The 19,062-nt window shown below is 39.3% G+C and overlaps 1 protein-coding gene across 1 annotated transcript; it reads left to right on the top strand.

Annotated features, from left to right (window-relative positions):
* Nucleotides 1–1,162: 1,162 nt before the first annotated feature.
* LOC144643022 (ornithine aminotransferase, mitochondrial-like) lies at nucleotides 1,163–17,936 on the top strand. The gene is made up of 9 exons (XM_078502137.1): nucleotides 1,163–1,957; nucleotides 3,208–3,330; nucleotides 6,049–6,098; nucleotides 6,841–6,919; nucleotides 7,061–7,114; nucleotides 7,218–7,277; nucleotides 11,863–12,007; nucleotides 14,185–14,916; nucleotides 14,977–17,936. The coding sequence occupies exons 1-8, from the start codon at nucleotides 1,331–1,333 to the stop codon at nucleotides 14,346–14,348; spliced, it is 1,302 nt and encodes a 433-aa protein (XP_078358263.1). The 5' UTR covers nucleotides 1,163–1,330; the 3' UTR covers nucleotides 14,349–14,916; nucleotides 14,977–17,936.
* Nucleotides 17,937–19,062: the final 1,126 nt, after the last annotated feature.

A 19,062-nucleotide genomic window follows, 5' to 3' on the forward strand; every position in this document is an offset into this window, starting at 1 on the left:
TTATTTTTTTTTTTTTTACAGACTCCGCATTTTCGGACTCCGCACTCCGCACTCCGCACTCCGCGTTTTCGGAACCATCCATCTTTATTGACTGTTAACATTTGATGTATATACACGATCTTTTCAACTTTTACACACAAGATTAAGGTGACATCAGCCTCAAAACTGGCTGGTACTGGGTTATTACAAGTATCACATTTATGCGGCGGTCAAGACAAACGCATAACACAACAGTTTTTAAAGGCAAAATAAAGATGTCGCTCGTTCAGGAAATCTACGGAGTGGATTTTCCTGTAAGTTGTTGTGAGTAAAAACTTCAACTGTTTGGCAACGTTTTGGGGTATAATTAAATTCACCGTGGCATTTTAAAAATAATTGCATTTTATTAAAAACGAAGGCTTCCGAAAATCGCTCAGAACTTAAACAAATCGCGTTTGATCGCCATAGAAATTTATCATTTTATATAATTTAAGGATTTTTCTTTTAGATTCTCAAAAATCTAAGCAATTGCTTCACGTTTTCCCGTTTTAAAACGTGCTTAAAAAAGGGAACTGTCAGCCTCATAAATACCCGCGGGCCACCTTAATGTATATATATTTCAGTTCAAAATGCATAACTATACTTAATTAAACTGGGCTCCTGTAAGGATTCAGTATAAAAGGCATACAATACAAGGATAGTTGTACTCACCACGCCAACGTTGAAACGTACGCCAACGTATTCCCTCATATTCCCTGCAAAGGCAAAAATGCCAAGATGAGTGTCACAGTAGTGAAGGAAGGGAGTGTGAAGATTTGGAAGAAGAGGAGAAAAAGTGGGCAAAAAAATGATGTGAGCCCCAACGGTAAGGAAATTTGGGCGGGGGGGGGGGGGAAGGGGGGTTCTTTCTCCAGCTATACATCCACGATCTGGTGGCTATATAGTGTAAGCTTAGACATGTAAGTCAAACCACTAACGAACTATGCCATCCCCTGACTACAATTACACTTCTGAAACATTTTTATAGTGGTATTTGTGAAAACAAGATCGTGGATTCAACGACTTGTGCCGACGAAGATATTCGGACATCTCGCTCGCGGAGAGGACTGGCCCAAGTATTTGGTCCACTCCAAATATGGTATGTCTCGGAATGTATTTTAACCCCTCGCCGTTCCTTCGATCTTTCCTTTCTTGAACGGTCGTCGAGGTTGGAGTGGAAAACGAACATTGTTTTCCTCGCTAAACGTCATGCGATTATAATTAGCTGAAAATTGATTTATAATTTGAAAGATTTAGTTACCTTATTCGCTTGTCGCTTTTTAGTTCGTTGATTTCGCTTTTATCGCAAACAATGCTTCGTTTCTGCGCTCGTCCTCTGAACAGAAACCTGTTCCGTGCGACGAGGCTGTATTCTGCTCCAGCCGCTTCGACCGGCCACAAACTCACACCCGAAGACATTTTCAAGCGAGAAGACACTTATGGAGCTCACAACTATCACCCATTGCCTGCAGCTTTGGCAAAAGGCAAAGGAACTTTCGTTTGGGATGTGACGGGCAAACGATATTTCGACTTTCTCGCAGCCTACTCGGCCGTAAACCAAGGACATTGTCATCCGAGAATTGTGAAAACACTCCAAGAACAAGCAGAAATCTTGACGCTGACTTCCCGAGCGTTTTACAACGATGTTTTGGGCGAGTATGAGGAATTCGCTACAAAGCTGTTTGGCTATGACAAACTTTTGCCAATGAACACAGGAGTGGAAGGTGGTGAAACTGCATGCAAATTGGCGCGAAAATGGGGATATCAAGTCAAGGGCATTCCAGACAACAGAGCCAAAATTGTCTTCGCTGAGGATAATTTTTGGGGAAGGACTCTAGCTGCTGTTTCGTCTTCGTCTGACCCTGATTGTTATGGGGAATATGGTCCTTACATGCCAGGGTTTGAGCTTATTCCATACAATGACCTTGCTGCGTTGGAGGTGAGTGTTTATTGTTATTGAGGATCCACAGACAATGGCTTCACGCCACGTGTTTTTTACCACCGTGCAATGCCAATAATTATATAAATATCAAAGCTTGTAGGACCAGTTTTCTTTTCCACTGAATATACTGACCGACCTCTTCCAGTTCTATCTTCATATCAGAGTTAATTTAGATTATTTTTGTTCAAAAGGCTATCAGTATCAATGGCTTTCCCTGGGGACTCCTTGGTCGACCAGGGGGATTAAAACGATGATGAAATCTGTGTTTTTCCCCAGGGGTAGGGGACTCCAGTGATACAATCCCTAAATCTCCAATAATAATATAAATGAATTCCCTTTCCCCTCTTTTTCAAACTTATTTTTGGTTTTATATTTTCATCACTTTTCCAGGTTTGTTTTAGCCTGCGTGGCAGGCGTAAAAAGGGGAGGGAAAGGGAGAGGGGAAAAGGAGGGAAAGAGGGAACGCCTGCCGTAAGAACCCGGTATTTTGCATAACGCCCACCAATTTCCCGTAATCCAATTTAGTAACTGTCAGTTAACTGTTAGTACGTTAACCAATCAGAACGCATCGCGCGCTTCTTAGACACGCAGGAATTTCTGTTTCCCGGGACTCCGGAAGCGCGAGTATTTTTGTGCAAAGTAGAAAATCTCACCTCGGGACAGCCATGATTGAGGGTAAAAATGTCCGTAACTCCGAAGAAGAAAAGGAAAACGAATTCAATGATCGCTGTCGATTCTGTGCTGTGGTATTTGAAAGTCCATCAGGTTCGAGAGTGTCGTTACGAAATCTACAAGGCAAGAGAGTCCAGGAACAGTTCTGGCAGATTGCAGTCTTCAATTGGATTTCCGTTACTTAAATGCCAAAGTTTGTCCAAAACAAAGGACTGTAATTGATGTGATAAACTCTTGGGGTGTCAATTAAATTTTAGGGTTCCTGGGGGGGGGGGAGGGGGTGTTAAATAGATATAAGGCATTTATATTAGAGAAAGGCATTTCTTTCACTTTAACTGTAACAATGTCGACAAAACTTAGGCACATAGTTTGCTTGTGGAGTAAGATAGAAAACAGAGTGTTGGGTAGGAGTCTTATCTATTCTGTGCTAATGCAAAGCCCGGAGATTGCATTCATAAGCTACAAAGAGTTATGTATTTGAGTTCAAATGTAGAGTTTCAAGCTTGCCTTCTCCCCCTTGCTTTTGTTATCCATCCTCGTGCTAACTGAGTGGCATTGTTACTGTGTTATTGTAGAAAGCCATCAGTGATCCAAACGCATGTGCATTCATGGTTGAACCAATTCAAGGAGAAGCTGGAGTGATGATTCCTGATGATGGATACTTAAGAGGTGTCAGGGAACTCTGTTCCAAATACAATGTGAGTGCCGTGCTGCAGTTTAATTTACTCAAGTTGATCAGAGGATAGGGTCAGTTGATTATGAGTTTTGAAATATAATGTTGATATGAGTAAAGCTATAAAGCTGTGTCATAAAGATATGTGTCGTAAAAATATGAAGCTAAGTGCATGACCACTATAAACACCTTTAATTTTTTTTTTTAATTCACATAATATTTTGAAAAACCAGCGCAAGAACTTTGACCCTGCACTGGTCACCAGTGTTGTTCTAAAAAAGTCTAGTACAGTACCGCTCAATTTTAAGTTACCACCGTCTCGCGAGAAACGAGACTCGTCTTGCGAGACGTGTCTCGTTTCTCTCGAGACGAGTCTTGTTTCTCGCGAGTGCACTGCAAGTACCAAAGTTTCGCCTTCTGTTGCATTTGTTTCACTTTCAAGTGAGACTTCACCGACATTCCCTTTTTGTGTGGATAAAGCAGGATAAAATTTTGCACGTGAATCGGTGGCAGCACGCTTGTCTTTACATGTTTAGAGTTTTTACTTCTTCGTGGCTATAACTTCGTTGTGTACTTAACTAGAAGGTATTTTTCTTTAACCTAAATGATCTATACATGTAATTACAGCAAAACATCTTGACTGGGTGCAACCAAAAACGTATTTCCAAGCGAAAGTGAATCAAGCTAGCCATGATAGTTTCACTTCGCCGATCGATCGATCCGGGGCACTCGCTCCGAGCGCTTGCTTAACATTTGTCTGAATTGTTGACGGCACGCACGTCTTGAAATGTTTTACAGATCTATCAAATGACTCATTCGTGTGTTCAACAAAAAAATATTTGTTTTGTTTTTTTCACCTAAACAAGTCATAGTTTACAGCAAAACGTTTTGTCTGGGTACATGAAACAACTTATCGTTCATAAAACTTGCAATGTTTACTTTTACACAAAATATGTATGAACTCGTTGCTACAAACGACAAACGATAGGATTTAACCCTCGCAGCTTCAAGATACACAGGTTTGTATGCCGAATAAAAGGGATATCTCAATGAAACTGTTTCCTATTTGTTTTTTTAAATGTTCAAGTGAAACTAATAGGCCAAAATAATTACATGTAAAGCATTATAAGTTTACTGTTATTCGTATGTTGTTGTGAAAGAGTGAAACTGCCCGGTAGTTGGGCTTGGAAAATATAACACATATTTATATGCAAATGTACTGAGTTTACTGAAGCAAAACGTAAAGAAAATCAAAACCCGCTTTCATAACATACGTTTTATTTAAGACTTAAGTTATATTCCACGAGTTACTAGAAAAATGTTTTGATGCTTGACAGTATGCAAAGGTCGAGCGCTTTTAATTTGAGGTCGAAGATAAATTACCTGTTGGAATCCGCTGTCGACTTGTTCCTGCAAACTAGCTCTCTCACTGGAAAAATAGCGAACATCTTTTCTCTTTCAGTTTGTAAACTCTCTTCATTCAACATTTTTCTCTTTCCAAGAAAAAACTTTTGATTCATAAGCTTCAAATCAATAGCTCCCTGCGTCTTGTTTGCCGTGCAGCATATCAAAGTTTCATGGTTTCACGACATCTCGGGCTTCAAGTTACAGGAGAAATAATCCCATGCGCCAAGCGATAGTTTTGAGTCAATTCGAGTGAACTTTTTAAAGGCAGAGCATTTTACTGTTTCAATAAACTTTCTACACCTTGTAAAACCCAAGATATTACTTGTTTTGAAATTGTGCCGAGACGCTTGATCAAAATGCAAATCAACACGGCCGACAAATTGTCGCACATGAGCTCTCCTCTACTAACTATAGTGAGCCGAATTTGCAGACGGTCACGTAACTATTTCTTTAAACAGTCACGGTTCTTTTTCCGCTTTTTAGCCATCTTTGCTTTTATAACATTCAATTATCGATACGCGTTTTATCCAGAAATGTTTTTTAGCTTGATAGTACGTAAATATCAAGCGGTTTTGATTTGAGTTTGAAGACATTTCCCATGGGGAATACACTGTCGGATGTGAGATTGTGAGAAAACATTTTCCCTACCTTCCGACATTTCAAACGTTTGATCTGTTGAATCGGAAATTTTGCAAGGTTTACAGTTTCGATTGAATATGTTACAGATAACTTTCGCTTCGACGGCACGGCGGCGGCCAGCAACATTCTGTCGGAAGATAATATTTACACAAGAATGTTTGTTGTTCTTAAAGAAATCTTATCTGCAAATGTGAAAGAAACCTTGCGGACCGTATACACAAACTTTATAGTTGTTCAACGATTTACATCATAGTTACATGAACGAAAACTTGTTGTTGAAAAAAAAACATGTTTCGAGCCCAAGCAAAGTCAATGCCGGAGAAGACTCTCACGAGAAACGAGACGCGTCTCGTGAGAAACGAGACGAGAGGTGGAAACTTGCATTTGAGCGGTACTGTACTTTGGTTACTTACAGTAATGGCTTGACAGGATTGTTTTTCCACCCTTGTGGGCTATTACAAATTGCCTTATCTGAATTTGTTGTAAGCTTTTTTTACACATTGTAGACCAAAAGTTAGTTGGTTGCAATCAGTATTTGTTATATAGAATTCTTGCACATTTCTCAAGTGGAACCTTTGCTTGTGTAACATTTTGTTACTTGGTTATAAGAATCTTGACTTAAATGCAGTGTTAAAAACCATCAGTAGCTAAGGAATTGAAGCTTACCTAGGTTGCATTTTATTTTTTTGCTTGACAGGTTCTTTTCATAGCTGATGAAGTACAAACTGGTCTTGGAAGAACCGGGAGGTAAGTTACCTTATTGTTACTTTTTTTCGCGGGCACTTAATTTCGCGAAAATGGAACAGGAATATTTCGCGGGACTTAAATTTCGCGATTTGGCCAAAAAATATGTTTAAAGGAACTTAATTTCACGAAAATTGTCAAAATACTGGTCTGCATTAACGAACAGTTAGTCTCAAATTTGGCACAACTGATTTGCATTTTTCACAGCAACAGTTTCCAATGACACTGAACAAAACCATATCAATACGAAACAGTTTGACATGTTCCTTTGTAACAAAAGTAGAGCTAGTTTGAAGATAATTATGTAGTAAACTGATGGCAGTGTTGATTAATCATAACAAATTATATTGAAGGGTATAAAAATTTGCGTTGTTATTTTTCGCGAGAACCTTTTTTCGCGGGTCTTTAATTTCGCGATTTTTTGAAAATCGCGAAAATAAAGTCCCGCGAAAATAAGTAACAATAAGGTATTTACTGTACACCCTACCCTGCGTACCCTATTCATAGACTGGACAGTGTTTTGTGAGTGCCTAGGGTCTGACACAACTGGCAGGCTCAAACCATCAGCCTCTGTTATTTCACAGTTGTCAAAGCAGTCATTTGGTCCCTTGAATTAAGGGGGAGGGGATAATTTCTAAATATAATTTTATATACCTTGCATAACTTACAAAGAAATACAGATCCATCCATTTTAGCTATTCAGCAAGAGCTAGACAGCTCACTTAATCTGCCTGTTGTTTTTTAGGCGTTTGTGTGTCGACCATGAAAATGTCAGACCAGACTTGGTCATTCTTGGAAAAGCCCTATCTGGTGGTGTATACCCGGTAAGTTGCACGCTTTTGAATTTTGCTATCTGTTTACTCAAGACCTTTGAAGTTCATTTTCTTCTCCCCCTGTTTTGATTTGTGTTATTGTCAGTGATATAGAGAGGAATCGTATCCTGAACTTCTTCAATTTGCTTTCAGGTTTCAGCAGTTCTCTGTGATGATGAAGTTATGCTTACTATCAAACCAGGGCAGGTAATGGAATATATGTTTGGAAGATTTTACCCAAGGTTTTGTTGCATTTTTTTTTGAATACCTTGGAAGCATTAGCTGAAGGCATTGTTTTGTTTCTTTTCAGCATGGCTCAACATATGGTGGAAATCCACTTGGATGCAAAGTCGCTATAACTGCTTTGAAAGTAAGACACTACAATAGGCTAGTTTTGAATTGTGCTGCACTGATCACAAACAAAAGAATTAGGTCATGGTTCAGGGGTATTATTTGAATTTTCTTTTGTTTTATTCCCCTTAACCTCGACTTTGATCCTTTATTTGGGATCAGTACAGCGTAAGGCTTTAAAGATGATTGTTTCTTAAAAATATTGATTGTGTTTCTCTTGTGGTTGTCTTTTGATACTGTAATTGGCTGCACCTTTTGCTCTGCCTATGCCTGGTTTTGTGGAGATGCTGGGAAGCTGATGACTGCCTGCTTGGGCTGGTTCAACTTAGATGCAGAAATAAGAGCTTTTTATCAACAGTTTTTGCTTGCACTCAGTTTAAGATTATTTTCAGTGTGAAAGGTATATTGAATGCTTCATCGTGAGTGCGCGCATATGTTATTTACGCACAAGTTGGTGAAGTAACAGAAAGTTTCAAGGTAAACGTTGGAATTATAATATTGTAAAAAAAAGCGTTAATTTAGTTACGCCAAGATATGGCTTGTGTGCGAAACGCCACCAATCAGCCTTGAATGAAAACTTCGACTTGATACGTCTCACACGTCAAAAAACATGATACGCGGCTTCTGATTGGATGTATCATTTTTCTTCCCTAGTAAAAAAAGACCCGGAATTCCGGTGGAATCCCGCCGGAATTCCAGCCCGGACTTGCCTGGAATTCCAGGCGGAATCCGGGCGGATTCCAGGTGGAATCCAGCGGAATTATTGCCGGCATTCCGCTGGTATTCCGGCGGAATTCCGGACTATTCCAGCTGGAATTCCGTGATAATTCCGGCCGGAATTCCACCGGAATTATTGCCGGCATTCCACCGGAATACCGGACAATTCCAGCTGGAATTCCCATGATAATTCCGGCCGGAATTATTGCCGGCATTCCGCCGGAATTCCAGACTTTTCCAGCTGGAATTCCAGTTAAAATTCAGCCCGGTATTCCGCCGGAATTCTGGACTATAGTCCGGACGGAATTACAGGTGAATTTTGGGCCAAAGCTTTTCCGACTGGAGTTTTGCCGGAATACCGCCGGAATTAGCAAGTAGCACTACTGATTTTCTTTTTTGAACTGGAGCAGTGAAAACATGGATTTTTTGAATAGAAAAACAGCCTTACAATGTTTACTCTATACTCTCAATGTACTTATAAATGCAAATAATATTTTGCACACGGTGAAATGAATGCAACAAAATAAAAACATTTTTAATCAAAAACAAACATGCACAACAAGTAACTTTCGACCTTTTTTATTTACTAACAACTATTCTTATGTCTCTACAGTTACATGTACAAATTAAGTGAATCTGACTTGAGATAGAAAGTTGAAAGATAGATACACTTATTCTTGGTTGTGGTTAACATGCGAATAAAACAAGATCAAATAATAAAACGATGCGATATTCAATGTCTTCGATCGCATGACCAACTGTTTTCGCTCGCGATTGTAATCGACGTGTTCATTTAATTTGTATACATGTACACAAACTGTTTAAGATTGCTTACCTCTCAGTTAATCGATCGTAGGTTGTTTCATTTCTTGTGGTAATAAAATTATTGCTGAACACAGTATAGTTACTGATGAGACCACTTCATTTCACGCAGAATTGAACGCAGACAACTGTTTCAAACATCGAAACATTTCAGCACAAAGAGACGGCGTCGCTTCGCATTTTCCAAGTCGATGCAAAGATCGGTCGTTGGCTTGTTTCAAATTCATTTCTTGAGGTAATGAAATAGTTATTAGCTGAACACAATTGCTGACGGGACCACTTCATTCACGCGAACAACTGTTTCAAACATCGAAACATTTCAGGACAGAGACGGCGTCGCTTCGCATTCCACTCCGATGTAAAGACGTCAGGTAATTACATTGTTTACAACGCTGTAGAGAATCTTTTTTTCCGGCAGCAGAAAGGAAGGAGTTTATCTATATAAACTACACATTAGTGATTACATGAAGAAACAGGAGAGACGATTCCCGCTTAAAGAAACGGTCAAGTATAAAACGTTCAGGTCTCATTACAGGCGGAAAACTAAACACGTTTTTCAAAGTTGACCAATTAGATTAAAACGTCTCATATGTCAGAGATCACGTTTCAGTTTGTGTTGTCACGAAAATCCAACCGGGGAGATGCAGAATTTTCATGGCTTGTTTGGAAATATGTCTTTGAAAACAAACATTTTCTTTATATCAAGGATTTCTACTATCCAGGATTATACTGACACTAACAAACTGATTTAATTTCTGGAGTGGATTAATTTACTAAGATCACACTTTCAAGGAGCAAATGCAAGAAACTGCAGACAGCGGCAGACTTCGCCCACAAAATATGGACGTAAATGGAATATTACTAAATTTTAAAAAGCTGCTGATATTTATAAATGAAGCAAGAAACTTAAGAATGAGTGACATAACCTGTTTACAAGGGCAATGAGCGGTAAGTGTGTGCTGTAGTCTCAACCCAACTCTTGATTTAGATTTGGCGCGCGCAGAAAGAACGGCGAGCTGTCACTGAATATTATTTAAGATTATGAAGATCTTACAAAAGGATTTCTTGGATTTACTATTTCTCCATCGCAGAAGAACTTATAAACTACTGAAAACAGGACATAACTTTGTGGCTCGGTGGTTTGATTCGGTGAAAAGTCGAGTCTATACACCGAATGCAAATATGGCGGACGACTCGGTCGTCACCTGGATCGAGCTGCATGAAAGCGAGGCTAGTGAGGCTTCGGTGTTTTGTTTTGACAATGTTTTGCACCTACGAGTTGCTGTGGTTCTGAATGCCACGATAAGTGATAGAAGTGTTCACCGTTTCCTCTAAGGGAAAAAGTGGATCAATGCAATTCATTGAGACAAAAGAAAGAAGTTCACGATCGCCGCGGGAACTATTGAGGTTTTGTTCGCTACATTTCAGGTTAGAAGATCTTAGAAAAATCGTTTAAAGGCCAAGCTTATGTGGTGTCTGGTGGTGTTCAAGCACGAGTTGCATGGCCAGTACCTTCCCCAAAGTAAAGAAAAGCTCTACTTCCAATACAAACTTTGTTCAAAAGAGGTTGTTTATGTCCGGCTTTGTTCGCGTCCGATATACTCGCACGGAATCGTACGAAACAAATACTAATCAAGTGAATGAAATTCAACTGCCCCGTAGTTAAAGCTAGTGAAAGTATTGAGCCAAATAAGAATGACTTGGAGCTAAATGTGATCGCTTACACATTTTCTAAGATCTTCTAACCTGAAATGTAATGAACTTTATAAAGTTCCTTCGGCGATCGTGAAAGTCGTGAACTCCTTTCCTTCGCGATCGCCTGATTTCCCCTTAGAGGTGAAAGGGGAAACTCACAAAAGACTTTCTTTTCTGTGGAAGATTCTTTTCCCTCTATGTAGCATTAACGAACCCAAAAAATCGTAGGAAGGCCGAGATCGACCACGAAGCAAGGCTTTTCTGGGGAAGCTTGTCAAAACAAAACATCAAGGCCTAACTAGCCTCGCTCTCATGCGACTCGTGCCAGGCACCGACCGAGTGGTCCGCCATATTTGCATTCGGTGTATTGTTTACTGTGTTTGCATGACCGCTGTGAGTGACGTGCATTTTTAGTCGATCAAGATTGGAGTACAATTGAATTCTTGTTCGATTGGAATAGACTGAGCTTCTTTAATCTGAAGTTTCTTTTAAGGAAAGGTTATCCACTGTTAACCACCTTTGAGCCGTGGAGCTACCACACACTCGTTCAATAAACTAGCCTGCTTCAATTGACTGATAAGCTGCCAAGCCACAAGAATATGTTTTTATCTCTTTTTATTTACATTTTATAAACGTTGAACTCAAGTGGCCACTGTACTGAGACAAATATAAATAAATGTGTTTTATTCTTTGTACCTGTTTGTACTGCTGACTGTATTTTAGCAAAGACATTAAGTCTTCAATTTTTTTTCGAGACTTATGCAATAATTGTACAGACGAAAAAAATTGTGTAGATTCTGATTGTCAGAAGCTCTATTATTTGGCCTATCGTTTTGATTGAACTCTCACTCGTAATGATTTTTGGGAAAATCATGGCATTGGGTGCAGCCATGAAATACAAAATCTCCATATAAATCCAGCGGACTCAGAATTCCAGATTCCACTTGCCCGGTATTCCACTGGACTCCGGAATCCCTTACCTGGAATTCCACTGGACCCCGCACTCCGGACCTGGCATTCCACCGGACTTTGGAATTCCGGGTTCCACTTACCCGGAATTCCACTGGACTCCGCACTCCGGACCTGGCATTCCACCGGACTCCGGAATTCCGGGTTCCACTTACCCGGAATTCCACCGGATTCCACCTGGAATCCTCTCCGGACCTGGAATTCCGCTGGAATTCCACCGGAATTCCAGGCTCTTTTTTACTAGGGTTACACCTGAAAAAAGCGATACCCGTCATTTGATTGGTTTACATCGGTTTGCGAACAAAAATTTACTTAGCGGCTTTTCAGTGAGTAAATCTCAGTAAGTTTTTATAATGGTGATTATTTGTTTGATATATTTAGCAGATGTTATGTTCTTATAGGTTTTAGAAGAAGAGAAGCTGGCTGAACATGCTGCAAGACTTGGAGAAATCATGGTTCCTGAATTAAAGAAGTTAAACCCAGCTGTTGTCAAGACTGCTCGAGGAAAAGGACTGATGAATGCTATAGAGATTAAACCCACAGATGGTAAGAATCAAAACATTTAATGTTTACTTTTGGAAATGTTTTGGAATGTGCTGTCCACTTCTAGGCTAACTCACAACTTATCCAGTCAAAACAGCTTAAATGTAAGGGCAGTTTCAATAGGCCATATTTGTATTCTTGGGAATGGACTGAAACTAACTACCTTGCATTCATATAATGTAGTTACAATCTGCACCCTTTGCATTTTTCTGTTTCTCAACAATGTTTAAATTTGCATTACAGTTCTTCCGGTCACAAATGAAAGAAGCAATTTATAAAGTTTAATAAATGAAGGCCTAAGCGCAAGAAACGCACTTTGTGTTTTGGCCAAATTAAAAAAATGTCACAAACGACTCCAAATTTCGCATGCAAGTTCGTTTACGTGTGCTTAACATTGATCTGTATTCAAATTCGCTGAATCTAGCTTCGTTTTTTAGAAATTACGTATGCAAAGAACAAAGGCGTTTTGCAAAGCTTACGTTCTCCACAGTCAGCCAGCAGCATGAGTTTTTCGACACATCGCGTGTAAATCTTTCCTTCTAGCGTTATTTAACTGTCCGGGGAGGTTGAAAAACGTGTCAGAGCCATGCTTTTTAGTTCCTTAGCCACCATTTTGAGGATTCGCTTTACGAAAAGGACTGGATAACACATTGTGACGCGATGTCACCTGATAGGTGTCACGTGAGAGGAAAGAGAGAAAAAAAAATGGCCGTTTGTTCCTGAAAATCATTTGAAGCCTTTGGTTAGTTTTAGCGTAAGTGCGGCTGCCAGGTGGTTGAAGGACATCATTAAGTCTGAATACCCGTAAGTTTACAGCATCGCTCGAAGAACTGAGTGATGTTTCTGCCTTTGTTTTGTACAACAGCGCTGTTTAGCGCTTCGGAAAAAACGTTGCAAACAAGGTAGTTTTGAGCCTGGCCGCACAGAGAGTCTAAAACAAGAGGTTTCTTGCCGGGAACTTCGTCAACGCGAGTTTTACAGGGTCCGCTTGGGTTCTGCCGCGACAAAGTTGCCGAGAAGTGACCTGGTTTTAGACTTTAAAAAATTCTTTATATGTTCCCCAGGGGACGTTCCCTCGCAAAATTATTTTCTGTGTCTCATTAAATATTCATCAATCAATAAATCAATCAATCGATTCGTGCCTTAGTTTATCTTGTTTTCGCGGGATTTTGTAGATGTGTGATGATGTAAGGAGTGGAGATAGAAGTGAGAGCAAGCCGGCGGCACTCAACTGAAAGCAAAACTAGTATAATGTGACAACACGAGCAAGCGTATTCAATCAACAATCAGTCTTTATTTCACTTTCACCTCGGCAAATTACAGCTAACGGTAACACTAAACAGAGTAAAATAGTCTTGCCCGAAACAACAAAAACTAGCTAACCGCAAGCAGACTGCAGAAAAGCTAGCTGCAAGCAAACTGGCGTGAAAGCTTAGTTGCATTAAAAGCGCGATCTATAAAAGGTTGAGGCTGACTCTGATCCTAAACTTAACTTGAAACGGCTTAACTCCCTAATCCCTTGGGGTTAGTGTTAAACTTTATTTTATTTTATTTATTTTTTTTTTTTTTTGCGTTAGGGCTAGGCTTTTGCGTTAGGGCTAAGTCTGTAACCCTAAAAATTTAGCTGACTTCATCGTCTTGAGAAACAAAAGGTTTCCTTTGTTTATCGTTTGTAAAAGAAAAGTCAAAAGACGCCGCACAAGCAAAAACCTTGTCTTTTTGCATGTGTTATTTTTCGAAAACGAAGGAAAGACCAGCAAAACTAAATACAGGGCAGTGTTGAGCACACGTAAACGAACTTGCGTGCGAAATTTGGAGTTGTTTGTGAGAATTTTCAATTTGGCCAAAACACAAAGTGCGTTTCTTGCGCTTACGCCTTCAAATGATATTTAAATTGAAAAAACGAATAGCAGTTGAGATATTTATGAAGGATTGCATCAATCTTTGATGTTTATATGAGCGCTACAGTTCAGTGAATTAGATTATGATTCAGTTAATAAACTCTCAAAATTGAAATAAAAGAAATAAAAGTGCTCTTGATAAATGGAATCAGCCATCTTTTAAAAGCAACGCACTTTGAGCCATTGTGACTGTTACAAAGTAAACTTAGAAACAAAATCTAGTAATTTAAAACTAGATCTGCTCTGTGATTATGCTTAACTTTTGTTCATTTGTTTTAGAATTTGATGCTTGGAAAGTGTGTTTGAAACTGAAGGAAAATGGTCTGTTAGCCAAGCCCACCCACGATCATATCATCCGCTTTACACCACCCCTAGTTATCACAGAAGAGCAGCTCCATGAATCCCTGGGAATAATCAAGGACACCATTGAGTCATTTGTTTGAGCCTGATGTCTGTTGTGTAACTTAAAGAAGGGGTGCTAAAATCACAGTGACCTTTTTAAATGTAGAGGATTTCTTTTTTTTAACATAACTGTGCAACAGTGAGAATAAGGGTATTTTCTCAGTGATGCCATCACCAGTGACATTAAACACAAGGTTCGAAAGTCAGCAGTACCAGCGTGATAATTAAACAGTGATTCTCACGACACCATGTAATACTCTAAATTAGTGAATTGTTTTAAGCCTGCTTTTTCCTATCAAAACTTCAATGAAAAAAAACCCTGGATTGTTTAGTTTTTCTTTCTGTACATATCCTGTACAGAATTTCTCATGCTAAGAACTTAAACTTTCTATGACATTGTGGTTATCAGTCTGTGAGGTCCCAGTTGTTCAGTAAGTGTTAGTGAAACCAACAACACTGTCCAGTGAATAGTGATTTATTCAATGGATAGCGTTATTCATCTTTTGAACAAGTGGGGCCAGGCGGTAACAGGCCAACTCGAAAGAAATTAAGCAGGATATAAACAATCGATCTTTTAATTTGTGTTTTTTTTTGTGTGTGTGTGTGTGTGTACTTAAGGCTTTAAGCCCTAAGAGTCATCGATCCTTTTCGCGCCATTGGACGCATAAGGCCTCTTTAAGCCCTAAGAGTGATAGCATCAAATTTCTCCTCATACATGTAACAACAACACCACCTTTAGGTAGATTCTGTCTGTATAAGATACTAAACTGTATATGAGCCAAGACTAGTATCTGCTTTAAAAATGTGCTTATCCTCGTGGCTGATACTTTACACTGATAAAGGATATTTCACCTCTACCATTCTACACAGTCAGCATATAGGAGGTAATTTGGATGCTTTTTTTGATTTGAGGTAAATGCCAATGAATTACTACTTGCAGTTGATGTGACAGACGTAACTAAAGAAGGGAATACACAATCACAACACTCATTTCATATCGTGTACTAACAACTAACGACTCACATTCACATAAATAATGATCATAGTCACTATAGTAACTATCATTAAACACAAAAGCAACACTTGCACATTTCACTACAGCCTTCATGTATGGTCGACTCTCAACTTGTGTTGATAGACGTGGGCTTTACAGAGAAAGGTCAAAAAGGAAGAAGACAAAGAAGAAGAAACAACTCTCTGTGGTTGATAACCTTGAGCTAGGTTTCCCCAGGGAGCCATTTTACAGGGTAGGGGCACAATCATTCATGCGACATTGAACACGACATAGAAAGTATAACAGAAACTTGGACGATGTCTTACATTTAGATGACATTTTTATATTTGTCTTGCCAACTTAACCAGACAGGAATGTTTAGACTTGCCAGATGTTAGGAAACCAAACTATTTGCTGCTTTTCTCTGCAAGCACTACCATGTCGGAACGTGCATTTAACCATAAAAAGCTCTCAGTACTAACAAATTAATGTAACAGTAGTTAATGACAGACTGAGTCACTTGACAGTGATACTGTGTAAACTTCCAACGAAGCTGTGTTTTGGTGCAGACCCCACAATGCCCACCAGCTTCAAAGTGGAATTTAATAATGATGATGATGACGAAGAAGATGATGATGATGAAAATGGAGTTTTTAGTGGTTGATAGCTGCTTATCCCATTGGAACTTCATGCTTCTTGTTCCAAAGATGCGCGCCATGATTTGGACCACAAGGAGTGCTTAGACGGACAGATGACAAGATACACAAACAAGACAGTTGGGTCCATCATGTGTGTTTAAATGTGGTATTGGTGCATTGGATGTATTTTGTTAGAAACTTGATTGTTGCCTCTGAGAGGTCAAATGAAAACGAGAATACAAATTTATCTCATTGAACAACAGCTTTCAAAAAGCATTTGATCATTGGATTGTGTTGAGTTACGTGTTTCATATGTTTGTTTGTAAGTGGATGGACCTATTGACTGAAGTGAAGTACGAAAGTACATAAACCAGAACAAAACTGTGTACTGTCAGTCGTGGAAAAACTTGTGCTATCCAGTGCTATGGAAACAAGAGGCTTCCTTTGGAAAGATGATTTACAACAGGATGGAAAACCCACAGGTTACAAGAGTTAGCAGCAGTGTAACTTGCAGTTTAAAAGGAACATGGGCAAGGCTGCTCGGGCAAGGCTGTTAGATGAACATACTTAGGACTTAAAACATGAACAAGGACAGAAACCAGATCAGCAATCAAAACCAGGAGATTGTCTTCCCAACATATTCATACATGTACATCTGTAGAAAGTGTGATCTATCCCAAAAATGGATTCTAAAGTGGAGTTGTGAAAATACCTCCTTTCATTTGTGTTCTTGGACTGTAACATTCAGTTTGACAGAAATAGATGTTTAAATCAGAAAAAAAGAAAAAAAAGTCGCCTCCAAAAACGACAGTGACTGAGAAAACAGTATACAGTAAAAATAAAGACGATGACCGTTTTGCTATCAACGAGAAGTAGTCAACAAGATGACAGAAAGATGCAACTAAAGAAAAAATACATTAAACGACAGGGATGGGGGGAGGAGGCATAAACGGAAACCACAGCTCTCTTGATAGGAGTGGCAGTGGCATCAGCAACAGCAGCAGCAGCAAGCAACAGCAACAACCCAATTATAATAATAATAATATACAAGGTGTAAAGTTGGAAGCCAAAACAGGATTTCCTCTACACCTGCCGACAGACAGACAGAAATGACAAAACATTGACATTCTAACCTTGATGTGGAATGGAATAAAGCAAACGTGAACAGCCAAAAATGTAACATGCAGAAGGAAGCCTTACAAAGCAAGAATCACAAGTGCATGTAAGAAACAGCACAAACACAACACCGGGAACAGTACAATACAGTTAAGAAATACGACGACGCACTGTTTGTTGTGGACAATAACAAAATAACCTACTAACAACACGACTTGACGGCAGTGGATGTGGTATGTACACAGAAAAGCAGCAAACAGTCAATTGAGACTTGCACCTAGTGCAACTGATGGTATTACGAAAAAAGTAGATTAGTGCAATAACAGTTAAGTGCGCTCTTTAGAAGTGGCAAGAAAAAAGTTAAAAATGCATCAAAGTGTAGAGACATCTTCCTGGACAGACGAGACTCGACAGAAAACATTAATTGACCAGTGACTTAGTATGTCAACTTCAAGTAGTTTAATAGACTTCAATGGGTAGTTATTTACTCAACAATGGTGTGGCGAAATATCCTTTGGCTTGTAAACTCGTCCAAGTAAGTTTAGGATCTGTACAATAACAACACTAAATGGGATTTTTATCTGATAGAATAGGAGTTGTGCTAAAACTAAGCCCCACATTTCTGTTTAATTTATGATAACCTTGTGTAGCTATGTAGTATATTTGCATTCAGTATCTAATGCACACGAGAAGACTGTATTTCAAAAGCTCACTGTCACACCCACCCTGGTGAGAACATTGTTGTAATGATGTCTGGGGAAAGCACACAAGGCTGATTATCGTTTTAAATTTTTATTTATAGCTTTTGTTTGTTTACATTATTTTTTGTTGTGTAGAACGCCAGTAAGGGAAATAATATTAAAAGGACTGTCTGAAACCGAGGAATATGTTCTCCTTTCTTTATCTCTTTCACTATTAGAATAATTTTGTTCCTTGAGTCTGCTCCTTGACGAAACAAGAAAACTCTTGAATGTTCTGTTGCTGGATCGATTTTATTAGTTGGTTCCATAACTAAGCAAAAAAAGTTTTTGGAGGTAAAATACCAGGCACGTGCACAACCGAAAATAGGTCGCTTGTAGACTGCTTATAAAGGGGAATGATGACTCTGGGAACGAGATTGCTGTTTGCCTGAAATGTAAGTCGTGTTCGGCTTGTCAGAATCGATGTTTTGTTGTGAACTTGTTATGAGTACTTTTTATCATGTCTCTGAAAGCAAGGTCGCGTGATACCCTTTCTTTCTGCTATGTTGGCTTGTGGGGCTTGTTTTTGCCGCTGGCTTACATTGACCTTTATTTTTTGTAGGGGGGTGTTGGGGGATGGGAGATGGCAATCATTAAAATACAATTCTTTTCAGTGTTGTTGTCTGTGCAAACAATGTTTCAGACAGCATCTTGCTGCAGACAATGTTTTTTGAAGTCTGCAAACAATTTATTTGGGCTTTTTTTTGCTTCTGCAAACAGTTTCTGCAGGATTTTTGAACCCCCCCCCCCCCCCCCCCCTCTCCAAAAAATGATGGATTACTTGTCACTGATTTTATACGTCATCACAAACGGGAAACAATGTGACTTCATTTGCATGTTGTACCCACAAAAAGACCCAAAGTGAATGGGCTCCTTCTTTAGGTACGCCACACAGATGACCTAAACAAAAGAAAGATAAGATAAGAAACAAAACTGTTCCAAAATAAAGTTGAATCCCGATAGCTCGAACCTTCAAGGGAAATCAAAGACGGTTCCAATTATCTGTACAATAAGTCAGAAAATGACCTGAAGGGGAATCGAAGAAGGCTCAAATGGGCGGGAGGATCGCGTTATTGAGGGTACGAGTTATCGGGATTCAACTGTACAAAGAATCACAAACAAAGGTAAAACAATGTGACTTCATTTGCATGTTGTACCAAAAGAAAGACCCTGAATGATCCGAAAGTTGAAGCATCTTCTGAACTTCCACGGAAATCTTCGGCAAATTTCGTTCCTCTTCGGAAATGTTCGAAATGGTTAATGGTTA

Source organism: Oculina patagonica, chromosome 2, assembly GCF_052425735.1.
Source record: "Oculina patagonica isolate OP01 chromosome 2, crgOcupat, whole genome shotgun sequence".
Taxonomy (NCBI): Eukaryota; Metazoa; Cnidaria; class Anthozoa; order Scleractinia; family Oculinidae; genus Oculina; species Oculina patagonica.

Coding starts and splice junctions, on each gene's coding strand:
- LOC144643022 (XM_078502137.1), top strand. CDS start 1,331: ATGCTTCGTTTCTGCGCTCGTCCTCTGAACAGAAACCTGTTCCGTGCG. Junction 6,099..6,840: donor GGTCTTGGAAGAACCGGGAG/GTAAGTTACCTT, acceptor GTTGTTTTTTAG/GCGTTTGTGTGTCGACCATG. Junction 7,278..11,862: donor TCGCTATAACTGCTTTGAAA/GTAAGACACTAC, acceptor ATGTTCTTATAG/GTTTTAGAAGAAGAGAAGCT.